Raw genomic sequence first — 23542 nt, forward strand, 5'->3', positions numbered from 1 at the left:
AGATTGTTGTGTAGTTGTGTAGATTGTTGTGTAGTTGTATAGATTGTTGTGTAAATGTATAGATTGTTGTGTAGTTGTGTAGATTGTTGTGTAGTTGTATAGATTGTTGTGTAGTTGTATAGATTGTTGTGTAGTTGTATAGATTGTTGTGTAAATGTATAGATTGTTGTGTAGTTGTATAGATTGTTGTGTAGTTGTATAGATTGTTGTGTAGTTGTATAGATTGTTGTGTAAATGTATAGATTGTTGTGTAGTTGTATAGATTGTTGTGTAGTTGTATAGATTGTTGTATAGTTGTATAGATTGTTGTGTAGTTGTATAGATTGTTATGTAGTTGTGTAGATTGTTGTGTAGTTGTGTAGATTGTTGTGTAGTTGTATAGATTGTTGTGTAAATGTATAGATTGTTGTGTAGTTGTATAGATTGTTGTGTAAATGTATAGATTGTTGTGTAGTTGTATAGATTGTTGTGTAGTTGTATCGATTGTTGTGTAGTTGTATAGATTGTTGTGTAGTTGTATAGATTGTTGTGTAGTTGTGTAGATTGTTATGTAGTTGTGTAGATTGTTGTGTAGTTGTGTAGTTGTAGTGTAAATCACGGACACTGACACACAAATGTCGGTTCATCAGAAGAACTTTTATTTTCCTGAGAACGATGATGAGCAGATGTTTTAAGAGATTGTGATCTCTTGACCGTTGATGATCTCTTTGGTGACGACGATCACTCGACTGCGACTGGTGGTGGACACACTGCACACAAACACACAAACACACAAACGTGTCACTTTCCTGTCTTTAATCAGTGAAATATTGATAATATGAATATATTCCTCAGACTCACTCTGAACTCTCTCCGTCCAGCAGCCTCCTGTACTCAGTGATCTCCAGCTCCAGCCTGGTCTTTGTGTCCAGCAGCACCTGATACTCCTGACCTTGTCTCTCCAGGTCAGCTCTCAGGTTAGATAACTGCTCCTCCAGAGCTATCACCTGCCTCTGGTAAGAGGCTAGCATGTTAGCATACCTGTTTTTGGTCTCAGCGAGGGTTCCTTCAAGAGAATCTTTCTGAAAGAGCCAAGAGAGAGGTTCATGTTTGTGAAGAGAGTGAGAGAGTGAGAGAGTGAGAGAGTGAAGAGAGTGAGAGAGTGAAGAGAGTGAGAGAGTGAAGAGAGTGAGAGAGTGAGAGAGTGAAGAGAGTGAGAGAGTGAGAGAGTGAAGAGAGTGAGAGAGTGAAGAGAGTGAGAGAGTGAGAGAGTGAGAGAGTGAGAGAGTGAAGAGAGTGAAGAGAGTGAGAGAGTGAGAGAGTGAAGAGAGTGAGAGAGTGAGAGAGTGAGAGAGTGAAGAGAGTGGAGAGAGTGAGAGAGTGAAGAGAGTGAAGAGAGTGAGAGAGTGAAGAGAGTGAGAGAGTGAGAGAGTGAAGAGAGTGAAGAGAGTGAGAGAGTGAAGAGAGTGAAGAGAGTGAGAGAGTGAAGAGAGTGAGAGAGTGAAGAGAGTGAAGAGAGTGAGAGAGTGAGAGAGTGAAGAGAGTGAGAGAGTGAGAGAGTGAAGAGAGTGAGAGAGTGAGAGAGTGAAGAGAGTGAAGAGAGTGAAGAGAGTGAGAGAGTGAGAGAGTGAAGAGAGTGAAGAGAGTGAGAGAGTGAGAGAGTGAGAGAGTGAAGAGAGTGAGAGAGTGAACTCACCATGCTGAGCTGTGATTGCAGTTCTATCTGCAGACTCTGCAGCGTTCGTTTGACTTCAGTGATTTCAGAGCGTGACGTCTGCAGAGTCTCTGTGCTCACGGCAACTTCCTTATTCAGCTCATCAGTCTGGAGGAGGAAGAGAGAAGGTGATTATGTTATACTGTTCCTTTATGTTCTTTCTACTAGTTAGGACTAGTTAGTACTAGTTAGTACTGCAGTTATACTAACAGCCACTAGAGGCTGCTAGCAAACACCTTCCTGTGGTGAAGAGAACCAGAAAACCTCACCTTGGCATGGAACCACACCTCCAGGTCTCTGCGGTTCTTGGCGGCGACGCTCTCGTAGTGTTCTCTGATGGACGCCATGGTCACAGATAAGTCCTGTTGAGGAGCAGCGTCCACCTCCACGTTGACCTGACCGCTCATCTGAGAGCGCAGAGCCAGCAGATCCTGCACAGACACACGGGTCAGCCTCAGTCTTTAGAAACACTAACCTTTAGAACACCAGGACAAAAGTCACCTCTTGATGGTTCTGCTTGAGCTGGATAAGCTCCTCCCTCAAGGCCTCGATCTGCATCTCCAGGTCAGATCTTCCCAGACTCAGATCGTCCAGAACCCTCTTCAGCCCGGCGATGTCGGCCTCCACGCCCTGACGCATGGCCAGCTCATTCTCATACCTGAGGACAAAACAATCACAGTTTCCTCTGTGAGAAGATTCTAACTTCCTGTTCAATCTGCTCCGCCCTGTGCCTGTGTGACTCCGCCCCTGTGCCTGTGTGACTCCGCCCTGTGCCTGTGTGACTCCGCCCCTGTGCCTGTGTGACTCCGCCCTGTGCCTGTGTGACTCCGCCCCTGTGCCTGTGTGACTCCGCCCCTGTGACTCCGCCCTGTGCCTGTGTGACTCCGCCCCTGTGCCTGTGTGACTCCGCCCCTGTGCCTGTGACTCCGCCCCTGTGACTCCGCCCTGTGCCTGTGTGACTCCGCCCCTGTGCCTGTGACTCCGCCCCTGTGCCTGTGTGACTCCGCCCCTGTGCCTGTGTGACTCCGCCCTGTGCCTGTGTGACTCCGCCCTGTGCCTGTGTGACTCCGCCCTGTGCCTGTGTGACTCCGCCCCTGTGTCTGTGTGTCTCCGCCCCTGTGCCTGTGTGACTCCGCCCTGTGTCTGTGTGACTCCGCCCCTGTGCCTGTGTGACTCCGCCCTGTGCCTGTGTGACTCCGCCCCTGTGCCTGTGTGACTCCGCCCTGTGCCTGTGTGACTCCGCCCCTGTGCCTGTGTGACTCCGCCCCTGTGCCTGTGTGACTCCGGCCCTGTGCCTGTGTGACTCCGCCCCTGTGCCTGTGTGACTCCGCCCTGTGCCTGTGTGACTCCACCCCTGTGCCTGTGTGAATCCGCCCTGTGCCTGTGTGACTCCGCCCTGTGCCTGTGTGACTCCGCCCCTGTGCCTGTGTGACTCCGCCCTGTGCCTGTGTGACTCCGCCCTGTGTCTCAGGTGACGTGGAGTTTGTGATGTTTACTCACTTGACCCTGAAGTCGTCAGCAGCCAGCTTGGCGTTGTCGATCGACAGATACAAACCTCCGTTTGTACGAGTGGCGACTAAGATCTGCCAGAATCAAATATCAGTGTCATTATTACGTGTGTACAATAAAGTTTTTCATCTCATGAAGACACAATACAGCAGTTGAGCTGCAGGTGTTCAGGTGTTTGCTCTCACCTGGTTCTGCAGGTCACCGATCACCACCTGGAACGCAGAGTAGTCGTGTCCTGCAGGTTTGGCCTTGTTCTCCAGGAACTGATGGATCTTCAGCTCCAGTTCACTGTTGGCCACCTCCAGCTTGCGGACCTTGTCCAGGTAGGTGGACAGACGGTCGTTGAGGTTCTGCATGGTGGACTTCTTGTTCTCAGAGACCACGTCCAGGCCGTCGGCCAGGTTGAATCCCATGTTGCCTCCTGCACCGACGCCTGAGGCGTAGCTCCTGGAGGCGTTACTGCTGGAGATCCGCACTCCAGAGCCACCGGCACCACCATAAACGCTGGGGGCTCTGAGGGAACCCAGACGGTTTCCACCGGTGGAGTAAGAGACGGCACGAGAGTAGGAGGTCATGGTGGAGCTGGAGGTGGAGCTGGAGGTGGAGGTGGAGATGTCCTGCTCAGGCTGGAGACAAGGGAATGAGTGAGAGACTGGACTCTGGCTCTTTTTATGCTTCTCCAAAGTGAGGGAGGGGTCCAGTGTCCTGCACCCCCACCACACACACACACACACACACACACACACACACACACACACACACACACACACACACACACACACACACACACACACACACACACACACACACACACACACTTGCCTCAGGCAAAGACAAGACAAACATTCACCAGGAGCAACAACCAACAAGGAATTTGAAAATGTCATAGTACTGCACAATGACAAGACACAACTGTGTGTGTGTGTGTGTGTGTGTCTGTGTGTGTGTGTGTTTAAGTCACTCATGTCTTCTTTGTCTTTTTTCTTTCACAGGTCTTTTTCTATAAAATATAAAACCTCCAGGATCTGCTCAGACCCTCACCTGGATTCTCCTGCACGTACAGACCTGCGTGTGTGTGTGTGTGTGTGTGTGTGTGTGTGACCCCCTTGTGTAATGTTGTGTAACACACACACACACAGCTATTTGCCCTGGAGCTGCTGCTGTTTTCTCTGCAGGTCAAACCTGCTCACACTAACTAACCTGTTCGTCAGTTCTTAACTCACCAGGTGATAAACGCTCACTATTTTTACTGTCAAAGCTTCAGTTCCACCAGTAAAAAAAAATGAAAATGATATAATTAGACAGAACCAACACACACACACACACACACACACACACACACACACACACACACACACACACACACACACACACACACACACACACTGATAACAGAGTTAATACTTTAATGAAACATCTCTGATGTCTTCAATCATGTCTTAAATGCACTTGTTGTCGTCGTCTTCAGCGTTTAATACAGTTTAAAAAAAACAACAAACAACAAACCAAACAAGTCCACACAGAAACTGGGCGTGGCCTCAGCTTCTTCTGCTGTGAATGAGGAAGTGAAGGTGATCATGTTAGTGTCTGTGAGCGAATCCTGTTCATACAAACTGTCCTCATAACTCTGTAATAACTCCCTCATAACGCTGTAATAACTGTGTAATAACTCTGTAATAACTCCCTCATAACTCTGTAATAACTCCCTCATAACGCTGTAATAACTCCCTCATAACTCTGTTATAACTCCCTCATAACGCTGTAATAACTGTGTAATAACTCCCTCATAACGCTGTAATAACTCCCTCATAACTCTGTAATAACTCCCTCATAACTCTGTAATAACTCTCTCATAACTCTGTAATAACTCCCTCATAACTATGTAATAACTCTCTCATAACTATGTAATAACTCCCTCATAACTCCCTCATAACTACATCATAACTCTGTAATAACTCTCTCATAACTCCCTCATAACTACATCATAACTCTGTAATAACTCCCTCATAACTCTGTAATAACTCCCTCATAACTCTGTAATAACTCCCTCATAACTCTGTAATAACTCCCTCATAACTCTGTAATAACTCTCTCATAACTCCCTCATAACTACATCATAAACATGTAATAACTCCCTCATAACTCTGTAATAACTCTCTCATAACTCCCTCATAACTACATCATAACTCTGTAATAACTCCATCATAACTCTGTAATAACTCTCTCATAACTCCCTCATAACTACATCATAACTCTGTAATAACTCCCTCATAACTCTGTAATAACTCCCTCATAACTACATCATAACTCTGTAATAACTCCCTCATAACTCTGTAATAACTCTCTCATAACTCCCTCATAACTACATCATAAGTCTTTAATAACTCCCTCATAACTCTGTAATAACTCCCTCATAACTCTGTAATAACTCCCTCATAACTCCATCATAACTCTGTAATAACTCTCTCATAACTCCCTCATAACTACATCATAACTCTTTAATAACTCCCTCATAACTCTGTAATAACTCTCTCATAACTCTGTAATAACTCCCTCATAACTATGTAATAACTCTCTCATAACTATGTAATAACTCCCTCATAACTATGTAATAACTCTCATAACTCTGTAATAACTCCCTCATAACTCTGTAATAACTCCCTCATAACACTGTAATAACTCCCTCATAACTCTGTAATAACTCCCTCATAACTCTGTAATATCTCTCTCATAACTCTGTAATAACTCCCTCATAACTCTGTAATAACTCCCTCATAACACTGTAATAACTCCCTCATAACTCTGTAATATCTCTCTCATAACTCTGTAATATCTCTCTCATAACTCTGTAATAACTCCCTCATAACACTGTAATAACTCCCTCATAACTCTGTAATATCTCTCTCATAACTCTGTAATAACTCCCTCATAACTCTGTAATATCTCTCTCATAACTCTGTAATAACTCCCTCATAACTCTGTAATAACTCTCTCATAACTCCCTCATAACTACATCATAACTCTGTAATAACTCTCTCATAACTCTGTAATAACTCCCTCATAACTCTGTAATAACTCTCTCATAACTCCCTCATAACTACATCATAACTCTGTAATATCTCTCTCATAACTCTGTAATAACTCCCTCATAACTCTGTAATAACTCTCTCATAACTCCCTCATAACTACATCATAACTCTGTAATAACTCCCTCATAACTACCTCATAACTCTGTAATAACTCCCTCATAACTCTGTAATAACTCCCTCATAACTCTGTAATAACTCCCTCATAACTCTGTAATAACTCCCTCATAACTCCCTCATAACTACATCATAACTCTGTAATAACTCCCTCATAACTCTGTAATAACTCCCTCATAACTCTGTAATAACTCCCTCATAACTCCCTCATAACTACATCATAACTCTGTAATAACTCCCTCATAACTCTCTCATAACTCTGTAATAACTCCCTCATGGAAATGAAAGACTCTGATTGGCTACGTTCCGTCTTGTCTTTGGAACTCATTAACATCATCTGGTGGCCATGAGAAGAACTGCAGTCGTAGACAAAAACAACAACAACAGGTTTTTGACTTTCATTTGCATCTTTATTTATTTGTCGCAGCAGTGAGTGCGCCCCCTGTTGGTGCTCACTAGGCGTCCTGGATGATCTCCTTGGAGCTCACCACCACGCCGTCCACGATCTCCTCCACCACCGTCACGACCCTCTGCTTGGTTTTGGTGGTGGAGATCGGACCAGCGGGTTTGGTGGAGGACGAGTCGGAGGAGGACATGCTGGAGGACATGCTGGAGGACATGCCTGAAGACAAGCCGGAGGACATCCCACCAGACCCCCCACCAGACATTCCACCAGACATTCCAGAGGACATTCCAGAGGACATTCCAGAGGACATTCCAGAGGACATCCCGGAGGAGCTGGAGTATCCAGCGCCGCTGCAACAGAAACAGAATCGACTGAAAAACTTTGTACAAAAAAGTCCAAATGATTCTCCCTGATTCACTTTTACAATCGCACCTGACGCAGGAAAATAAATGAAGACCTTTAGCTAACAACGAGTGCTATCGAACGCTAAAGCGTCAACGTGAACGCACATCGCGTTTCCATGATGGCTGCCCGGGAAAAGACGTGAGTGACGTCATGTTTACGTGAGTCCTGATTGTTAAATGAGTCTCTAAAGTAACGCTAACCTTTAAAAACAGAGACTCACATACGCAGTACACAGGTATGCTAACGTTATTTGTTAGCGCTGCTCTTTTCCTTTAATAAAACAGACCGCTCCAGATCTGCTGTAGGCTAACGCTAACGGGCGCTAAAAGGAGCTAACAGAGCTAACGGAGCTAACTGCTAAACGGTGCCTGGACCCCGGACTCATCTTTTTCCGGTCAGTCGTCATGGAAACGGCGTCATGCGTTAACCTGAGTTAACCTTTTGCACAGCACTACTTAACTAGCTAACGTTAGCTTACAGCTACGCTCAGGCCGTTAGCAAACGATGGACCTAGTTTAACGTCACGAGGTTTGAGCAGAAAGAACAAAAAACAACAACAGAGTTAAACGACAACACGTTGTCATTATTGTCATGTGACGCAACACACACTCATTATCAGACCTGAACACGTTGCTGATGTCGGTCAACGCTTTTTTTTTACCTTTGTGTTTTCTGGAGGTGGCCACTAGGGTAACGCATGACGCCGTTTCCATGACGTCATGTTTACGTGCCGCGACAACGGAGTCCAGGCACCGTTAGCAGTTAGCTGCGTTAGCTCCTTTAGTGCCGGTTTGCGTTAGCCTACAGCAGAACTGGAGCGGTCTGTTTTATTAAAGGAAAAGAGCAGCGCTAACAAATAACGTTAGCATACCTGTGTACTGCGTATGTGAGTCTCTGTTTTTAAAGGTTAGCGTTAACTTCAGAGACTCATTTAACAATCAGGAGTCACGTAAACACGACGTCACTCACGTCTTTTTCCGTTAAGGTGCGTTAACGTTGACGCCGTTAATGCGTTAAAACGCCCACCACGAGTTTTTCCTGAGTCATGTGACCTTTCACCCTCACAGAGCTGAACGTGTCTCACCTGCCGCCGCCGCCGCCGCCGCCCTCTCCGTCCAGCAGCCTCCTGTACTCGGCGATCTCCATCTCCAGCCTGGTCTTGATGTCCAGCAGCATCTGATACTCCTGGGACTGTCTCTCCAGGTCGGCCTTCAGCTGGACCAGCTGCTCCTCCATCATGGTCACCTGGTTCTGGAAGCCCGTCAGCTGCATGCCGTAGCGGTTCTGCGTCTCGGCCAGCGTTCCCTCCAGCCCGGCTTTCTGCACGACAGGAAACAGGTGAGTGTGTTTGAGGTTTGGAGGCGGACCTTCAGAGAAGTGAGGCTCACCATGCTGAGCTGAGACTGCAGCTCGATCTCCAGACTCTGCAGCATTCGCTTCAGGTCGCTGAGTTCTGTTGACGACGTCTGGATGGTCTCTGTGCTGGAGCTGATCTCTTTGCTCAGTGGTTCTGTCTGTTTGACAAGAACAGAGACGTCAACATTCACCACTAGATGTCACTAACGTTGACCTTTAGATCAAATGGCTGGTGTTTGCTGATGATGATGTCATCAGTGATGTCCTCACCTTAGCCTGAAACCAACACTCCAGATCTTTGCGGCTCTTGGCGGCGACGGCCTCGTAATGTTCTCTGACGTCCTCCAGGACTTTGGTCAGATCCTCCTGAGGAGCAGCGTCCACCTCCACGTTCACCTGACCGCTCATCTGAGTCCGCGATGCCAGCAGCTCCTGGAGGAGGAGACGACGTTAACGCTGACGCTCTGAAACAGCGACCCCTGCTGTTGGTCTCTGAAAACCTTCATCTTTGACACGGATTAACAGCTTTGCTTTGGTCTGGGTTAGGATTATGGTGTAATCCCTGCACACAGTCTGTGTATGAAGTACTTTAAAGTGATTCTTAGAGAGTAAAAGTACAAGTTTATGTGAGCAGAAGTTTAAAAAGTCAGGAGTTAGGGTTGAACCGCAGTGGCTCAGTGGGAGGGGCCAGATGTTGCTGTGGGTTCAATTCCTCAAACTGATGTAAATCCAGACCATAATAACAGACACTGACCTCCTCGTGGTTCTTCTTCAGGAAGATCAGCTCCTCCTTCAGACCTTCGATCTGCATCTCCAGGTCGCTCTTGGACAGCGTTAGCTCGTCCAGAACTCTCCTGAGCCCGGCGATGTCGGCCTCCACCGACTGACGCATGGCCAGTTCATTCTCGTACCTGAGGGTCAGAGGTCAGAGGTCAGAGGTTAACAGTGAGAATTAACCATCAGCTAATGTCATCGTTTACTAAACTGTGACGAAGAACCTCGACCTGCAGGGGGCAGCGTGGAGAAGCTTCTGCTCGACTTCATTTACTCATGAACTTTTTCAAAGAAAGAATGAATGAACTCACTTGAGCCTGAAGTCGTCGGCGGCCAGTTTGGCGTTATCGATGGACAGATAAATGCTACCGTTGACTTTTGTCGCCTCCTGGATCTGAGACATGAAGAAGGACGAGATGATGTGAGGAGGACGAGGAGGACGAGGAGGACACAGGGACAGACAAGGACAGGGACAGACGAGGACAGGGTCAGAGGTCAGAGGTCAGAGGTCAGCCTACCTTCCCCTGCAGTTCTGCGATCATGGCGTAGTAGGCGCTGTAGTCCCGAGCAGAGGGCGAAGTCTTGCTCTCCATGAACTGTCGGATCTTCAGCTCCAGTTCGGCGTTTGCCGCCTCCAGTTTACGAACTTTCTCCAGGTACGAGGCCAAGCGGTCGTTCAGGTTCTGCATGGTGGCCTTCTCGTTGGTGGAGATGTCCATTTCTTCAGCTCCACCTGCTCCTCCTGCTCCTCCACCAAAGCCGTAGCCATATCCTCCTCCTCCACTGCCGCCGCCGCCACCGCCGCCAAACATGGACGTGGAGGAGCCGCCTGTGGAGATCCGGACATTTGCGCCTCCAGAGCCACCGTACATGGACCTGCTGCTGCTCATGAAGCCGCCTCCACCGCTGCTGCCACTGAAGCCACGCATCCTGGACATGGTGATGATTGTGGTGATGAAGGAAAAGGACGAGGTGTTTCTGCTTCAGCTGGAGCGGAGAAAGTGACGAGCTCGGAGAAACCTCCATGTTTTATACCGTTAGGTGAGTCTGGGAGGAGGAGGAGGAGGAGGAGGAGGAGGAGGAGGAGGTGAGGATGGAGAACTCCTGCCAAACCTGGGAGGAGACACCTGTCCTGCTTTGACCTGAGCGTCGGGCGTGTCTGAGAAATGCGTCTCCACCCTTTACCTTCACAATCAGCTGGAGCTTCATCAAAGCTTTGAAAGGTGAGAGCGAGTTAAGACCTGGATCATCTGTGAAAGCCAAGCTTCATCATCATCATCATCATCGTCATCATCATCATCATCATCAACATCAAAATCGTCATCACGTGCGAGGATGAGTCGCTGAAGACGAGCTGTGGTTTAACCTGGATCATCTGTGACAGCTGACTGATCCACACACACACACACACACACACACACACACACACACACACACACACACACACACACACACACACACACACACACACACAGAGAGAGAGACACCTGTGTGTGTGTGTGTGGTAAACACAACACAAAGAGAAGATCATCTTGTTTTTACAACCGCTCAGATTGTGTGTGTGTGTGTGTGTGTGTGTGTGTGTGTGTGTCCTCTCCTCAAATGTCCTCTTCAGTCTCATCAGTGTCTCACGCACTTCATCACTGTCCTCCTGTCCATACTCTCACTCCTGTGTCTCTCAGATTGTCTCTCAGACAGTGATAGTCTTCCTCTCCAGACATGAACCAAACTAACGATGGTCCTAACATCTCTCTGAATCCTTCCATCCCATAATTGATGACCTGTTGACCTTTACAGATCACTTTGTTCTGTTCAATATTAGAAAATCAGAGCGGACTGAACTCACAGGCTCAGTCCTGAGGTCAGAGGTCAGTCCACTCTAACTTTACAGGACTTCTTATCTGTCGTTTATTCCTCTTTTCTTAATCGTTTTGGATGAAAGTGTGTCTGTTAAATGCTTAACTGTAAGTGTGTGTGTGTGTGTGTGTGTGTGTGTGTGTGTGCAGCTGCAGGCATGTTCCCATCACCTCCGTCACTGACAGGACTGAACAACACCCAGGTGATTGATAGATGTTGTTTTTAATATCATTAAGATAATGGTTTGATTTCATGTGGTGTGTGTGTGTGTGAGAGGTTTGTTGTGTTAGAGGTGTGTAGACACACACACACACACACACACATTAATGAAGATGTGCTGACTCAGCACAAAGTGTGGGAACACCTGCTGAGTCCTGTCTGAAGTTTGATCAGAGTCCAAATGAACGTCAAGAGTTTTATGGACGAGTTATTTATAACAAAACAGAAAATCATTTTAATTAAATTACACAAACACACACACACACACACACACACACACACACACATTACATACAACTATTCCTTTTATAAATCAAAAGCACAAGCGCAACTATTTCATAGTTTATGAAACAATTACAAACTCTATATCTATGTATTTTCATAGTTATTATAGTAGTTTATTCTTTTAATATTTTAAGACTAATCTTAATCATCATTAACTACATTATTGTGTTTTTGAACACATTAAAAAACCCAGAGTACAAACAGCCTCTGCTGCTGTTCCATCACCATCTTCTCTCATTTAATTCATACATCTTCTTCCACTTATCCGGGGCCGGGCTGCAGGGGGCAGCAGTCTAAGAAGGGACGCCCAGACCTCCCTCTCGCAGGACACTTCCTCCAGCTCTTCCTGGGGAACCCCAAGGTGTTCCCAGGCCAGCCGGGTGACGTAGTCACTCCAGCGTGTCCTGGGTCTTCCTCTGGGTCTCCTCCCGGTGGGATATGCCACCTCCCGAGGTGTTCAGGGGGCGTCAGATACAGATGCCCGAGCCACCTCAGCTGGCTCCTCTCGATGTGGAGGAGCAGCGGCTCTACTCCGAGCTCCTCCCGGGTGACAGAGCTCCTCACCCTCTCTCTAAGGGAGCGCTCTGCCACCTCTGCGGAGAAAACTAATTTTAGCCGCTTGTATCCGGGATCTTGTTCTTTCGGTCATGACCCAAAGTTCATGACCATAGGTGAGGGTAGGAACGTAGATTGACCGGTAAATCGAGAGCTTTGCCTTTCGGCTCAGCTCCTTCTTCACCACAACAGACCGATACAACGACCGCTGCACCGATCCGCCTGTCAATCTCACGCTCCATCCTTCCCTCACTCGTGAACAAGACCCCAAGATACTTAAACTCCTCCACCTGAGGCAGGATCTCTCCACTGACCCGGAGGGAGCAACCCACCTTTTTCCGGTCGAGAACCATGGCCTCGGACTTAGAGGTGCTGATTCTCATCCCAGCCGCTTCACACTCGGCTGCAAACCGCCCCATCGCATTCTGGATTTCCTGGTTCGAAGGAGCCATCAAGACCACATCATTTGCAAAGAGCAGAGATGGAATCCAGATGCTCCCCAACCGGACCCCCTCCGGCCCCTGGCTGCGCCTAGAAATTCTGTCCATAAAAATAATGAACAGAACCGGTGACAAAGGGCAGCCCTGCCGGAGTCCAACATGCACTGGGAACAAGTCTGACTTACTGCTGGCAATGCGAACCAAGCTCCTGCTCCGGTCGTACAGGGACCGCACGGCCCTTAACAAAGGGCCCCCGACCCCATACTCCCGGAGGGAGCACCCCCCACAGAATGCCACGAGGGACACGGTCGAAAGCCTTCTCCATGTCCACAAAACACATGTGGACTGGTTGAGCAAACTCCCATGAACCGCAGGGTGCTCGAGGGTTCAAGGTGGAGTACTGCTTCCCCCTCCTGAGGCGCCAGACAGTTTGCCAGAATTTCTTCAAGGCCGACCGGTAGTCCTCCTCCATGGCCTCCCCGAACTTTTCCCAGACCCGAGTTTTTGCTTCTACGACTGCTCGAGCCGCCGTCCGCTTGGACTGTCGGTACCTGTCAGCTGCCTCAGGAGTCCCTCGAACCAACCAGGCTCGATAGGACTCCTTCTTCCGCTTGACAGCATCCCTTACTTCCAGCGTCCACCACTGGGTTCTGGGATTGCCGCCGCGACAGGCACCGGAGACCTTACGGCTGCAGCTTCGAACAGCCGTGTCCACAATGGAAGCGGAGAACATGGTCCACTCTGACTCAATATCTCCAGATTCCCTCGGGATCTGGTCAAAGCTCTCCCGGAGGTGGGAGTTGAAGACCCCCCTGACAGGTGATTCCACCAGGCGTTCCCAGCAGACCCTCACAACACGCTTGGGTCTGCCAAGTGTGTCCAACTTCCTCCCCCGCCAGCGGATCCAACTCACCACCAGGTGGTGATCAGTTGACAGCTCAGCCCCTCTCTTCACCCGAGTGTCCAAGACATGCGGTCGGAGGTCAGATGACACGACCACAAAGTCGATCATTGACCTCCGGCCTAGGGTGTCCTGGTGCCACGTGCACTGATGGACACGCTTATGCTTGAACATGGTGTTCGTCATGGACAAACTGTGACTAGCACAGAAGTCCAATAACAAAACACCACTCGGGTTCAGATCGGGGAGGCCATTCCTCCCAATCACGCCCCTCCAGGTCACACTGTCATTACCCACGTGAGCGTTGAAGTCTCCCAACAGAACTATGGAGTCCCCAGTTGAAACACTTTCCAGTACGCCTTCCAGAGACTCTAAAAAGGCCGGGTACTCTGCACTGATGTTTGGCCCGTAAGCCAAAACAACAGTGAGAGACCTAACCCCCACCCGAAGGTGGAGGGACGCGACCCTTTCGCTCTGCGGGGAGAACTCCAACACATGGCGGCTGAGCTGGGGAGCTATAAGCAATCCCACACCAGCTCACCGCCTCTCACCTTGGGCAACTCCACAGTAGTAGAGAGTCCAGCCTCTCTCAAGGAGTTGGGTTCCAGAGCCCAGACTGTGCGTGGAGGTGAGCCCGACTATTTCTAGTCGGTATCGCTCCACCTCTCGCACAAGTTCAGGCTCTTTCCCCCTCAGCGAGGTGACATTCCATGTCCTCACAGCTAGGGTTGTTGTCCCGCGATTGGGCCGTCGGGGCCCCCACTCATGACTGCCACCCAAATCGCATTGCACTGACCCCTTATGGCCCTTCATGTAGGTGTTGGGCCCACTTGAAACGGCGCCCACGTCCCTCTTTCGGGCTGAGCCCGGCCAGGTCCCACGGGCAAAGACCCGGTTACCAGGCGCTCGCCTGCGAGCCCCACTCCAGGGCCTGGCTCCAGGATGGGGCCCCGGTAACGCCAATCCAGGCGACGTACTCGTCTTGATGTTAGTTCTTCTCATAAGGGGGGAAGTGATTTAATCATTTTTCTATTATTTTCTATTATTTTGTAGGACTTTTCCCTCCCTCTCTCTCTCCCTCTCTCCCTCCCTCTCTCTCTTCTCCCTCTCTCTCTCCCTCCCTCCCTCTCTCCCTCCCTCCCTCTCTCTCTCCCTCTCTCTCTCCCTCTCTCTCCAGAAAATAACTCATATGGATTTTAACTGAACCCTAGCTTCCCAGTGGGGCCCCTCTTCCTGCCTGGGACTCAAACCCTGGTCCCTGTCTGCTGGACCTGGATTGAACCACCATCAGATCCAGTTGAGTCCTGATTCAATCGGATCTTTCACCCGTGTCTTTAAATGAACCCATGAGTCGTGAGTCTCCAGCATCATTAATCCGGATCAGTTGAGTCTGACTACAGTTTAATTTAAAATGATAAACACACACAATCATCTTGCAACATTAGCTACTAGTGCTAGCATCTTAGCAAAAGTTGCAGCAATTTCAAAGGCAACCACAACTCCACAAGTCAACTCCAGTCTGAGACAGGAACTTCCTGCAGAGCCATAAACACACACAAACACACACTTGCACACACACACACACACTTGCACACACTTGCACACACACACACTTGCACACACATACACACTTGCACACACACACACGCTGCACACACACGCTGCACACACAGACACACACGCTGCACACACACACGCACACACACTTGCACACACACACATTTGCACACACACACACACACTTGCACACACACACACGCGCACACACACGCACACACACACACTTGCACACACGCACACACACACACTTGCACACACACACACACACACACTTGCACACACACACACACTTGCACACATGCACAAACACACACTTGCACACACGCACACACACTTGCACACACACTTGCACACACACACACACTTGCACACATGCACAAACACACACTTGCACACACGCACACACACTTGCACACACGCACACACACACTTGCACACACACACACACACACTTGCACACGCGCGCGCGCACACACGCACACACAAACACACACTTGCACACACACACACACACACACCTCACATGAATGATGATGCTGATGATGATGATGATGATGATGGTTGTCGGTACATTAGCTGCTGTCAGTCAGTGTAGCTACACGTAGCTTAGCATCACAGTGAGAATGAGTTCATAATAATAAACAGTCATTTGTAAAGAGCTTTAGGAAAAAGTCCTCATAATGATCCAGATTTAGGTCCTCACAACATTAGTAATACAAGAACACACACACACACACACACACACACACACACACACACACACACACACACACACACACACACACACACACACACACACAGTGTGTTAGTTAGGTAACAACATTCTTCTCAGGGTGTGACTCTTCTTCTTCTTCTTCTTCTTCTTTTGCTCGTAAAACTTTCTTTCTCTGTCCTACCTGCCTCTGGACACACATCAATCACTCTCTCTCCTCCTCCTCCTCCTCTCTTCCCCCCCCCCCCTCTCTCCTCCTCTCCTCCCTCCTCCTCTCTCCTCCTCTCTTCCCCCCCCCCTCCTCTCTCCTCTCTCCTCCTCTCTCCTCCTCACTGTGAGTTTTTTTTTTTGTAATTTAGAATTTTTATTATTTTACATAATTATGAACACAAATGTACCACTTTGTTCCTCACACTTCCAGCATAGATCATTGTTCAGCAAACACATTCTATTTAGTCTCGATGGGGTAAAATAATATCTGTGAATTATTTTATACTGAATAAATTTGCCTCTTGCTTCTCTTACATATTTTTCAGTGTTGTAAAGAATCCCCTCCCATGTTTCTTCATCCAGAGTACAAGACAAATCCTTCTCCCATATGTGCTTGAGATTATTACAGCCATTACTGCCTGTCCAAGGACACATATCATACCATTTTGATGCTTTATGATGCATTTTAGGTAACTGAACATTCAACTGGACCCTTTCCCTGATCAGTGGGAACAACCTCCTTAATACAGTGTCTGATTTGTAAATATTTCCAAAAGTGGCCTCTGCCCTCTAAAGGAAATGTTTCCTTAAATCTGGTATATGAAACAAATTGACCATTTTCAAATAAATCATCTATAATTCTAATACCTTTTCTTAACCACTGAGCCCAGTAAACAGTCTGTCTATCTATCTTTATTTTTGGATTATACCATATGGCTGCATATCTGTGAGTATAGTGACACATTTTACATCTCTTATGCAGCTCTTTCCAAACTATTTTTGAATGTTCTAGAATGATCATTTTGTTCTTCTCATGTTTGACTACTTGTGCAAGTACCTCAATGTGTTTAAAGGGGGAAGTGAGCTCCCTCTCAATCAGGACTCAGTCCAGACCAGCATCAATTTCATCCCAGTGTTTTGCAAGCTTGGACATTTCAAAGGCTACACTATAATATTCTATATTCTGTGATTACAGACTCCTTCTCTTCTTAGATTCACATAATTTATCTATACGAATTCGAGGTTTTTTCCCATCCCAAAGAAATTGTTTTATCATTTAGTCATTTCTCATTAATTGTTGTTTTGGAATGCATGTGTGTATCATCCCAGTTAAATCATTTATTTGTGCTGCTACAACCATTTTTATTGTATTTACTTTACCCCATAAAGTCTCCTCACTGTGAGTTGATGATGAAGAGGAACTTTTCTTCTTCACATTTCTTACATTTGTCACATTTATACTTTTGTTTTCTCTCGTCCACACAGTGGTGGTCGACCTCCTGGTGGTTAACATGTGTAACTGCAGGAGGTTTGAAACTGTTTTTATAGGACACTTTTGTGGACACTGTTCTGTTCTGTGGACACTGTTCTGTTCTGTGGACACTGTTCTGTTCTGTGGACACTGTTCTGTTCTGTGGACACTGTTCTGTTCTGTGGACACTGTTCTGTTCTGTGGACACTGTTCTGTTCTGTGGACACTGTTCTGTTCTGTGGACACTGTTCTGTTCTGTGGACACACCTGTTAACTAACTGTTTTTCCTGTTTGACAACAAACTGTGTGTGTGTGTGTGTGTGTGTGTGTGTGTGTTTTCCTCATGTTTTAGCTTTGTTACACAGAAACATTAAGTATCTGAGACGACTCGTTCTGTCCTCACATTCTGTCCTACACTATAGTACACACACACACACACACACACACACACACACACACACACACACACACACACACACACACACACACACACACACACACACACAAACGCCTGCAGCTCTAATCTTACATAAGACCATCCTGAGAGCTCCGCCCCCTGATCAGGTGATCAGGTGATCAGGGGGCGGGGCTTGTATGAGATGCAGGTACACACGTATGTGTGTGTGTGTGTGTGTGTGTGTGTGTGTGTGTGTGTGTGTGTGTGTGTGTGTGTGTCTACATACATTCCATAGTGAAGGCTCTGTTGTCACACACCTCTGGGTAATACCAACACACTCAGGTTCATACATGTATGAACACACACACACACACACACACACACACACACACACACACACACACACACACACACACACACACACACACACACACACACAGTACAGTTAATAATTATCACTAATCTTAAACTTCAATTTAAATCTTAATCCTGGATTAGTCACAATCTTCTGCCTCATTAGGATCAGGTTTTGGTTTCTATGACGACGACTGTGAGAAAGTGAACCTGAGCTACTGAATTAATCCTGATTTAACAAACTGAGGATAAGGGATTAAGTCGGACTTTGTTATGAATCCTGAATTTACCATGCCTTCCATTACCATGGGGATTTCTTCTGTGCAGTTGGATTAGTTAATCTGATCAGTCACATGTTAAATGATCATCTGATCAGATGATAATCTGATCAGATGATCATCTAAATACTCAATCATCTCAACAACTTTCAACAAGATTAACATGTGACTGATCAGATTAACAGAGCAGGTTAACTATGGTCCTTCATGCACCAGTGACCTGAGGCTCATTTAAAACAGGATTAGTAACATAGTCCAGTTTAATCCCTCACAAATGAAAGTAACTCTGCTGCCACCTGCTGGTCAAACACTCAAACATCTGTTCAAATCTAACCTTTAATTCTTATCTTGTCTTAATTTCATATAAAAATGTTTTTTGCTCGTTCGTGTTCAATAATCTGAAAATTATTTATTTACATCAAATCTTTGTGTTTATAATGTTTATGTTTATAATGTTTAAAATGTTAATGTTAATAATGTTTATGTTTATAATGTTAATAATGTTAATAATGTTATTAATGTTAATAATGTTTAAAATGTTAATGTTATTAATGTTAATAATGTTATTAATGTTCATAATGTTCATAATGTTATTAATGTTCATAATGTTATTAATGTTAATGTTATTAATGTTAATAATGTTTATAATGTTATTAATGTTTAAAATGTTAATGTTAATAATGTTAATGATGATAATTATGATATATGATGAAAAATATAATCATTATGCAGAAATAAAAGATTATTAATGTTCTTCACATTTTTAATATATAAAATATTAACTATAAACACAAAGACGTGCAAAGATTTATATCTATATCAACTTTATTTCAAAAGAAAACAGAGACATGATGATGTTGACGTCTGGCGACACCTGCTGGTGAGACAGATTGAAACTACGGTGGCCTTCACAGATCAAACTCTGAAACTCTTTAAATCCAGCTGATGATGTCACAGGAACATCTGTGACATCATCAGCTCACAGGTGCATGATGTCATCGAGGTCGTCAGGACAGACGCTGGTGACCCCGACGACCCCTGAGGTCAACCATCGCTGGACGAGCGGGGAAGACGACGCTGTGTGAGAGAGAGAGAGAGAGAGAGAGAGAGAGAGAGAGTTGTTATTGTTGTTGTTGTTTGTTGTTGTTTGTTGTAAACTGCCTCTTCTCACCTGCAGCCTTGTGTTGTTGTTGTTGTTGTTTCCTTCTCTCCTGACTTCTCTCTCTTCCTGCCTCTGAGATCTTCAGCGCCGCCATCTTACAAACACTGATTCTCTCCTTGTTGCCGCCCGTGCCACTGCCGGTGCTCCTGATTGGCCGGTCGCTGCTGCTAATGACCCGCCCCCCTGTGCTATGATTGGTCCGCCCCGACCCAGAGATGCTACGGATCCTTCCTCCAGCTCGGCTGCCATCGCTGCCTTGAGACCTGGCGCTGCTAATCCGATTCCCACCAGCCGTGGCGCTGTTGAGCCAGCCCCCGCTCCCCCCACTAACACTGGTCCCTCCCCCAGGACTCCTCCCCCCTCCTGAGCTGTGGTCATGTTTCCGGTCACTGCTGACGCTCCTGCTGCGTCTGACCACAGCGTCTGGTCCACGTCTGCTCAGCAGCGTTAGCGCCTGCTTGTGGTTATCATCGACGCTGTCCGTAAACGTCAAACATGCAGCATTTCCGCCGTAAACTCTCCACTCTCCGCTCCCTGTGCTTCCAAACCTGCCTTCCCCTCGTGGGTGTGGTGGACTGGATGGTAGACTCGTGGACTCTGATTGGGCGTCAGGTAAGCTAAAGCTAAAGCTAAAGCTGCGAGCCGGGCTGCTCATGTGTGGAACCCTCCCACCGTAAACTCTCCACTCTCCACTGCCAAACCTGCCTTTTTCAGGAGGGCTGGTTGCCAGGTTTGAGGTCACTGATGGACGTTCTTCAATATCCACGTTTGGTGAGCGAATATCTTTCAGACTGCCGTCATAAACCAGGCCTTCACCACCTCGAGTTGCTGGTTGTAAACCCACAGAGGGGTTTTCAGCACTGGCTAACCCTCTGACCACGCTGCTGCTGCTGCTGCTGCTGCTGCTGGATTTAAACCCGTAACTCTTCCACTCTCCACTTCCTCTGCTGCCAAACTCTTCTGCCCTTGTTTGACTCGTTGGAACGACCGTTTTCAGCGATGAGATTTCATTGCTCCCTCTGCTGGACAAACTCACTCTGCTTTCACAGCCATGACTTTCTCCGTGAAGCAAACCCTGCTCTGCTGCTCTGCTGCTGGACCTCCCTGGTTCTGGAGGCTTCATCAGAACATCTGAAGCTCCTGAGCTTCTGTCTAGAGTCACAGGCTCTTTGCTTCCTGTGCTGGATTCATTCATTCTTGATAAGAACTTCTTTTCCTCTTTTGTTGACAGAATGTATTTCTCCACTGGTGTCACGTTAGCATTAGCTTCAGTCAGACTCAGGTTTGCTTCCTCGTCTTCCTCGTCTTCCTCGTCTTCCTCGTCTTCCTCGTCACTGTTTGAACTCAGCAACTCCTTCATCGTACTTAGATCTGAATCATTTGGGTTTTTCAGATCTTCTTTCAGATCAGTTTGGCAGAATACCTCATCGCTCTTTATCAGCTCTTCCTCGACTGGGATTGGACACATTTCTGGACTTAAACCTGCAGTTGTTGTTGTTGTTGTTGTTGTTGTTGTTGTTGTTGTTGTTGTTGGGTTCAGAAGTTCTTCAAAGTCACAGTAACTCAAACCTTCAGCAGAATGTGTCTGAGTCTCTGCAGAACTGAACAAATCAACCTGTACCTGGTTGGTATCATGAGAACTGGTGACTGATCCTGAACCTTCTGATTCAAACATCTGAATCTCTGGACTGTTTGTGACTTTTCTGCAGTTTGATGATGTTTCAGTGGACTTTGTTTTGCTGTTGGACAAACCGCTCAATTCCAGGTTCTGACTCAATCGCAAAGCACCGTCTTCTTCTGCTCTAAGGTCTTCTTCTGTCTTTTCTTGTCCGTGGAGCTTCAGGTTCACGTCTCCCTGATCCTCTTCAGACCAGATGGACTCTTCATCCCTGACACTTTCTGATGTCTCCAGGTTTACAGACGTGATGATTGCAGGATCATCACGATCAAGGCCGTTGAGGTGATGAGTTTGAGCTGTTGCCGTCATTAACTCTGTGGTTGTCTGCAGGATCAAATATGAAGCTTGCTTTATTTCTGTTTCTCCACCAGGGGCAGTGTTGGCGACTGCAGCTGTTTCTGAAGACCTGATGACAGCTCCTTCATCCAGACTTGTGAGGATGGACTCTGTGCTGGTTCTCTCAGCAGCAGCTCCTGTCCTCAAGGTTCCTGGGTCATGGATGGAGTCGATCACTGGTGAGTTTTGTGGTTCTTGATCGTTGACGCTGCAGAACCTTTTTGTGGTTACAGTTTCTAAAAGAACGATCAGCGCAGGCGTTTGTTTGACGGTGCAGACTTGGCCTTTGGAGACCGTCTGAACCTTCATGGTCCAGAAGTTTCTGCCCTGGTCAGTGACTCCTCGGTCCAGTGAGACTTTTCTGGAGGTGTCTGGAAAAGACCTCATGGCAGGTTTGGATTTTAAAGGTTGACTTAAAAATCTGTTGAGACATAAAAAGTCACAAAGAACTGAACTGAAATCAGGATTTCATTTAAACGATGTTTAAATATGAAGAACCTTTCAGACTTTGTGGAAACAGAGGGATAATCTGGATAATCTGGATAATCTGGATAATCTGGAAAGTCTTGAGATGATACGCGCTACATTAGGAATGGAAATGGGCCAAATCATGCTAATACTGAAACTTCAATTCAAAATGGCCGCCTTCATGTTGGGTTTTCAGTCATTAGGTCATTGATATGTGTGTGGGTGAAATCAGCTGCAGGAGTTGTTGATTTCAATTGTTAGGGGGCGCTGTGGAGCCATTGATTGGATTGATTCAAGTCACAGCAATCCAAAATGGCCGCGTTTGGGTTCCTGTTGGGTTTCCGATTTTAAATGTACAATTCTTTTGATGGGGTAAAAACAATGTTCTAACAGGTTCTACCTCGAGGTTCCTCGATGGTGAGGAACACAAAAGCAGGTTCTGAACCTGAACGACCTCCAAAAACCACAGAGGAAACACGTTCACACCTCAGCTCAGACTCTTCTCACCCGTCCAGCAGCTTCTTGTAGCCTCGTATCTCCGTCTCCAGCGTGTTCTTCACGTCCAGCAGAACCTGATGTTCTTCAGCCTGCTGAGCTGAGGCCTGCAGCTCACGCTCTGCTCTCTGCTGCAGCGCCACCAGCTGGCGGTCGTAGTACTCTGTCTTCTCCACATGTCGTTCCTCCAGCAGGACGTTCTGCACACAACAGGTTTACAAACCTTCACAGACTGGTACTGCCACCCGGTGGTGAAGTGGGATACTACAGGATCCTGGTGCGCTAGTATACCAGGTATCACAGACCATAATGATGCTGTGTTGCTCACCAACTGCCACAAGAGGGAGCTGCATCTCTCCGGTCATTCCAGGACCATGTGATTTATAATCATCTGCTCAAAGATTCTTATTTTTAACTCTCACTTATAATTACAGCAAATAATAATCTCAATTAATATTTTTCACATCAATTCCTCAACTTGTTTGTGAATATACAACATTATGATAGAATATATAGAACTAACCAATAATACAGCATTACTGTGTACAGTTACAGTATAAAATACAGGTAATAATTTCAATATTGTGTTTGGTTGTTGTTTCTAACCAGACTCTGCTGTCGCTGTAGCTCCGCCTCCAAAATCAGCGCGCTGCTCCTTAGCTCCTCCTCCTCCTCCTGCAGAATCAGCGCACTGCTCCTTAGCTCCTCCTCCTCCTCCAGAATCAGCGCTCTGCTCCTTAGCTCCTCCTCCTCCTGCAGAATCAGCCCTCTGCTTCTCAGCTCCACCTGCTGGTCAACCTGTACCTGGCTGTAGAGTCTGTCCAGGTGCTGCGTCAGGTGTGATGCCTGGACGGCCACGCCCCCTGACACCTGGACCACGCCCCCTGACACCTGGGCCAGGAGACCCTGTATGTCCTGAGAACACAGGGAGGAGGAGGTGACGCCGCAGCTGCAGGTGAACCTCAGCTTTGTTGTTGTTTACCTGTCGGTGTTGTGTCTGTAGCGCCCCCTGGTGACGTGTCTGATCGTCCAGCAGA

At 47.1% G+C, this 23542-nt stretch overlaps 2 protein-coding genes across 2 annotated transcripts; both read right to left on the reverse strand.

Annotated features, from left to right (window-relative positions):
* Nucleotides 1-670: 670 nt before the first annotated feature.
* On the reverse strand, nt 671-3777 carry LOC310933026 (keratin, type I cytoskeletal 13-like; the record flags this gene model as incomplete). Its single annotated transcript, XM_083896449.1, has 7 exons — nt 671-749; nt 841-1061; nt 1676-1801; nt 1963-2124; nt 2195-2351; nt 3194-3276; nt 3388-3777. The coding sequence occupies 7 exons, from the start codon at nt 3775-3777 to the stop codon at nt 671-673; spliced, it is 1218 nt and encodes a 405-aa protein (XP_083752575.1).
* Nucleotides 3778-6803: 3026 nt separating this feature from the next.
* On the reverse strand, nt 6804-10329 carry LOC310933448 (keratin, type I cytoskeletal 13-like). Its single transcript, XM_083896942.1, has 7 exons — nt 9865-10329; nt 9658-9740; nt 9327-9483; nt 8843-9004; nt 8605-8730; nt 8301-8536; nt 6804-7161 (listed from the first exon to the last, which is right to left on the reverse strand). Exons 1-7 carry the CDS (start codon nt 10282-10284, stop codon nt 6861-6863), a joined length of 1485 nt encoding a protein of 494 aa, XP_083753068.1. The 5' UTR covers nt 10285-10329; the 3' UTR covers nt 6804-6860.
* Nucleotides 10330-23542: the final 13213 nt, after the last annotated feature.

The sequence above is a fragment of the Microchirus variegatus genome (genome assembly GCF_963457635.1).
Source record: "Microchirus variegatus genome assembly, chromosome: 10".
Taxonomy (NCBI): domain Eukaryota; kingdom Metazoa; phylum Chordata; class Actinopteri; order Pleuronectiformes; family Soleidae; genus Microchirus; species Microchirus variegatus.

Excerpts from the sequence above, each read along its gene's own strand:
- LOC310933448 (XM_083896942.1), bottom strand. The coding sequence starts at position 10,284 with ATGTCCAGGATGCGTGGCTTCAGTGGCAGCAGCGGTGGAGGCGGCTTC. Across the intron at positions 8,537-8,604 it reads TGCAGTCTCAGCTCAGCATG|AAAGCCGGGCTGGAGGGAAC; the intron begins GTGAGCCTCACT and ends CCTGTCGTGCAG. Across the intron at positions 7,162-8,300 it reads GGCGGCGGCGGCGGCGGCAG|CGGCGCTGGATACTCCAGCT; the intron begins GTGAGACACGTT and ends TTTCTGTTGCAG.